The sequence below is a fragment of the Gorilla gorilla genome, chromosome 1 (assembly GCF_029281585.2).
Source record: "Gorilla gorilla gorilla isolate KB3781 chromosome 1, NHGRI_mGorGor1-v2.1_pri, whole genome shotgun sequence".
NCBI lineage: Eukaryota > Metazoa > Chordata > Mammalia > Primates > Hominidae > Gorilla > Gorilla gorilla.
In genome coordinates this window covers 219,343,414-219,347,691 of record NC_073224.2, presented here as the reverse complement: position 1 = coordinate 219,347,691, position 4,278 = coordinate 219,343,414, and the positions used below count along the sequence as shown (strand labels likewise).

Genomic DNA, 4,278 nt, shown 5'->3' with positions numbered 1-4,278 from the left:
GCCTGTTCTCTCCCCCTGGGAAATGAGACCACATCTGCAGGGTGGGGAACAGTAGGAGACTTACTTTCATGTCCTTCTTCTGTGAATTTTTACCACAAGCACATCTTCCTTTTATAATCAGCAAAAGGTGATAAAGATATTTCCATATTAAAAACGAACCGAGGCTACAACCAACCAGATCATCTGGGAGGCACCCTCCAAACCAAAGATACTGCAATTCGGAGTAATTTCCTGTTCTTTATTTGCATATTATTTTCTTGCTGTGGTTTGTTATTTTACTTATATTCCCCCAGGGATTCTGACCCAGACACTCACTCCTACCCACTGGCAGGATGTTGCTGGCCGAGATAGCACACACCATCTTCCCAAATCTTCCCACTGCTCCCACTCTCAGAGGTCATGTGGTTTGGCTTGGCCCAGCCCAAGCTCTCAATTCAGCTCCAGCCCAGACCTGGGTTCACTCCTGACCTGGACACCACCCCAGATGACCTGTTCAGAAGCCAAGGAAAGAGCTTGAGTGTTGACTCTGTGAGAGCCCAAGGCAACAAGACTCCTGGTCCCATATCAGAGCAGTCCTGGAGTTCTAGGGAGCTTGTGGCTTAACCAATCTTGAAAGAGGGAGCTGTGTCCCCACACCCCGGGCCAACTGTCTCTCAGTATACCAGAACTTCCTCCCTAGTAGGTGCTCATCACTTCTCATTAGGAGGTCCCGGGGAGCATGGAGGGTTGGGGGCAGCCCCTGGGTCACCCGGGCCTGAGTGGAGCCCTAGTTTTACCTCCTACCAGCCTGAAGACCTTGGGCCAGTCATTTAACTGAGCCTGGGCTTGTTCCAAGAATTAAATAAGAAAATGAATGCTAAACCCCTGGGAACTCACAGGAGTTCACAAATAGGAGTTTATTTAATCATCGCATAGCCCAGAGGCTGCCCTTTCGCCAGAAGGAGCTTTTCAACTGCAATTACCACAGACCCTGTTCTGAAAGTTTCCCCCACCCTCCAAGAGTACCCTCCCTGCTTCAGACCAGTCGAGGGGCACTGCCAGCCACTGCAGCAGTGGCCAGGTCTCTCAGCTCAGGCCCAGCGGTCTGGCCCATGACCTTGGAAGAACCTGGGAGAAAGCTTCACCAAGCGACAGTACTTTTCCACTGCACTGCTCGGCCACCTCGGCTGGCTTTGTGCTGTGCAGACGAGGCAAAGTGCGCCAGGCCAGCCCCTTCAGGAACACCCCCTAACTCCCACTCTCAGGGATGGGGGTAATGACATGCTGTGGGTGAGGGGCAGCAGGAATCGTAGGGCGCGGGGGTTCCCGAATGCGCCAAGGGGAGCTTGGAGACCAGTAGCGAGGCCAAATAAATTAGCATGGACAAAGCCCTCCTGTATATTTCAGGGGATTCCTAGTACTTAACAGCCCTCTCTACCCCCACCCCTCCACTAATAATGATTAAACCCGTTCCACCGCGCCTGTGCAGGGTCCCGGGCAGCGCGAGCCTGCGTGGGGGGAGGGGAGAAGAGGGCAAGGGGAGGGGACAAGAGAGCTAGCGGTCCCGCCCGGTGATGTAGGCAGCCCGGGGAGGTGGAGCCGCGACGCCTGAAGGAGTCCCCACCGCAGCCGCGCTCTCGGTCTGCCCCACTGAGCAGCCGCCAGCGGCTCCGGCGACCCAAATTGCGGCGGCAGGGGCCGCGGAAATCCCACCGTTTGGGCTTGGTGGGCGTCCAGCCCACCTCACTCCCAGCCCCGGCCCCTCCTCGCTTCCCAGACGGCTGGAGACACTCCCGGGAAAAGCGATCCTCAGCCACTCGGCCGCCGTCCGGCACCTCGGCTGCTGGCCCGGCTGGGCACCGGGCATCTGCGAAGCTAGCCCTGCCTGGCACTGGGCATCTCCAGGCAACGACTGTCCCCGGCGCTGCCCAGCTTCTCGCGACTCCAGGGCGGTGGACTTCTGCGCGCCTTCCCTCCCCCGGTCTCCCGACAGGACGCCGGTGAGCTCCCTGCGCCCCCAGCCCCTTTCGCCGCCGCCGCGATGCTGCCCTGGAGACGTAACAAATTCGTGCTGGTGGAGGACGAGGCCAAGTGCAAGGCGAAGAGCCTGAGTCCGGGGCTCGCCTACACGTCGCTGCTCTCCAGCTTCCTGCGCTCCTGCCCGGACCTGCTGCCCGACTGGCCGCTGGAGCGCTTGGGCCGTGTGTTCCGCAGCCGGCGCCAGAAAGTGGAGCTCAACAAGGAGGACCCGACCTACACCGTGTGGTACCTGGGCAACGCCGTCACCCTGCACGCCAAGGGCGACGGCTGCACCGACGACGCCGTGGGCAAGATCTGGGCTCGCTGCGGGCCTGGCGGGGGCACTAAGATGAAGCTGACACTGGGGCCGCACGGCATCCGCATGCAGCCGTGCGAGCGCAGCGCCGCCGGGGGTTCGGGGGGCCGCAGGCCGGCGCACGCCTACCTGCTGCCGCGCATCACCTACTGCACGGCGGACGGGCGCCACCCGCGCGTCTTCGCCTGGGTCTACCGCCACCAGGCGCGCCACAAGGCCGTGGTGCTGCGCTGCCACGCTGTGCTGCTGGCGCGGGCGCACAAGGCGCGCGCCCTGGCCCGCCTGCTCCGCCAGACCGCGCTGGCGGCCTTCAGCGACTTCAAGCGCCTGCAGCGCCAGAGCGACGCGCGCCACGTGCGCCAGCAGCATCTCCGCGCTGGGGGCGCCGCCGCCTCGGTGCCCCGCGCCCCGCTGCGCCGCCTGCTCAATGCCAAGTGCGCCTACCGGCCGCCGCCGAGCGAGCGCAGCCGCGGGGCGCCGCGCCTCAGCAGCATCCAGGAGGAGGACGAGGAGGAGGAGGAGGACGACGCGGAGGAGCAAGAGGGAGGAGTCCCCCAGCGCGAGCGGCCGGAGGTGCTCAGCCTGGCCCGGGAGCTGAGGACGTGCAGCCTGCGGGGCGCCCCGGCGCCCCCGCCGCCCGCGCAGCCCCGCCGCTGGAAGGCCGGCCCCAGGGAGCGGGCGGGCCAGGCGCGCTGAGAGCCGAAGGACAGGACTCGCAGCCCCAGGCCCGACCCGCCAGACTCACAGCCTCCAACCCCGGCCCTGCCCGCTTCGGCTGCCCCGGCCCCCGGCCCGTGTCTCCCCCGTGGTCTCCGTGTTGTCCGCCCCGCCGCCTCATTTTGTCTCAGGGTGATGCCTGATACGCCCTTGGTTATTGGGGGGTGTTCCTCTCTCCCCACACCCGGAGTTTCCCGGGCCTGCCATTGTGGACCCGCCCCCTATGCTTTACACCTAGTCTCTTTGCCCACAGACCTCCTCATTCCCTCCCAAAACATCCTCTCAAGAGAAGGGAGGAGAAGTTTCAAGAAATCAGGAGGGGTGGGTTTGGACCCTGGGCAGGGTGGAGGCAGTGACCTTGCCCTTGGTCCCTCTAGCCTTCTTCCCTGTGCAAAAAAAAATGACCCTGGAGAGGCATTCTTGTAGGGGAAGAATCTAGCGGCCTGGGAGAATTGGGGCCGGGCCGGCGGTGGGCAGAGTCGGCTGCCATACACACAGGGAAGAATTCGCAGGCCCAAGCCCCGCCTCTCTACGCCTTGGAGGACTCCTGTGACTTCACTGCTCTGCCTCTGGAGAACACTGGGAGAGTCCTACCGAGGTTCAAACAACAGGTTAGGCCAGGTAACAGCCCTGCACCAGGCCGCTGCCCACGCCTCTGCCCTGGCACCCCCAGGGTATTCCTTGCCCATCCCATCTCTCTGCAGACGGATGTATGTGGCCCCCTCCTAGGTGCCCCACAACCAGGACCAAGATGGGGCTTCCAAAGGAGGTAAGGAGAACCTTTGGCAGGTGCTTAGGACACTGACTACCTAGAAAGTAGACGCAGCAGAGATGCTCCCAAGTCGAGGCTCCTCAGAGCAGGTGGGTCCTGACAGCAGTGGATTCTCCCAGCAGGATGAGGAAGGAGGGTGTGTTAACCAACCAAGGGAGTGGGCCCCCCACCCAGGTGTCTCCGCAAGACCACAGAAAGCCCAAAGATCTATGTGTCACTGATCATTGTAAATAAAGTGGACCTGCTTTTACAGCCCTGTCACTACTCCTGTGTTGTGTTTAATGCCAGGTCTGCTGGGGGTGAAAAAATGGATTGAAGATCAGATAAGCCACAGGTGAGCCTGTATAGCTCCCCCTGGTTACCATCAGAAACCTGAAAGTAGTTCTTTTGAGCAGCCAGAGCCAACCCCAGGATTAGGACGGGAGCTGGGGACTGCTGCCAGGAAGCTGTTCCTTAATGTCAGAGAAGGAGGCAG

At 61.8% G+C, this 4,278-nt stretch overlaps 1 protein-coding gene across 1 annotated transcript; it reads left to right on the top strand.

The window, feature by feature from the left end:
• Positions 1 to 294: 294 nt before the first annotated feature.
• FAM43B (family with sequence similarity 43 member B) lies at positions 295 to 4,064 on the top strand. The gene has a single exon (XM_004024823.5). It carries the CDS (start codon positions 2,021 to 2,023, stop codon positions 3,008 to 3,010), a length of 990 nt encoding a protein of 329 aa, XP_004024872.2. The 5' UTR covers positions 295 to 2,020; the 3' UTR covers positions 3,011 to 4,064.
• Positions 4,065 to 4,278: the final 214 nt, after the last annotated feature.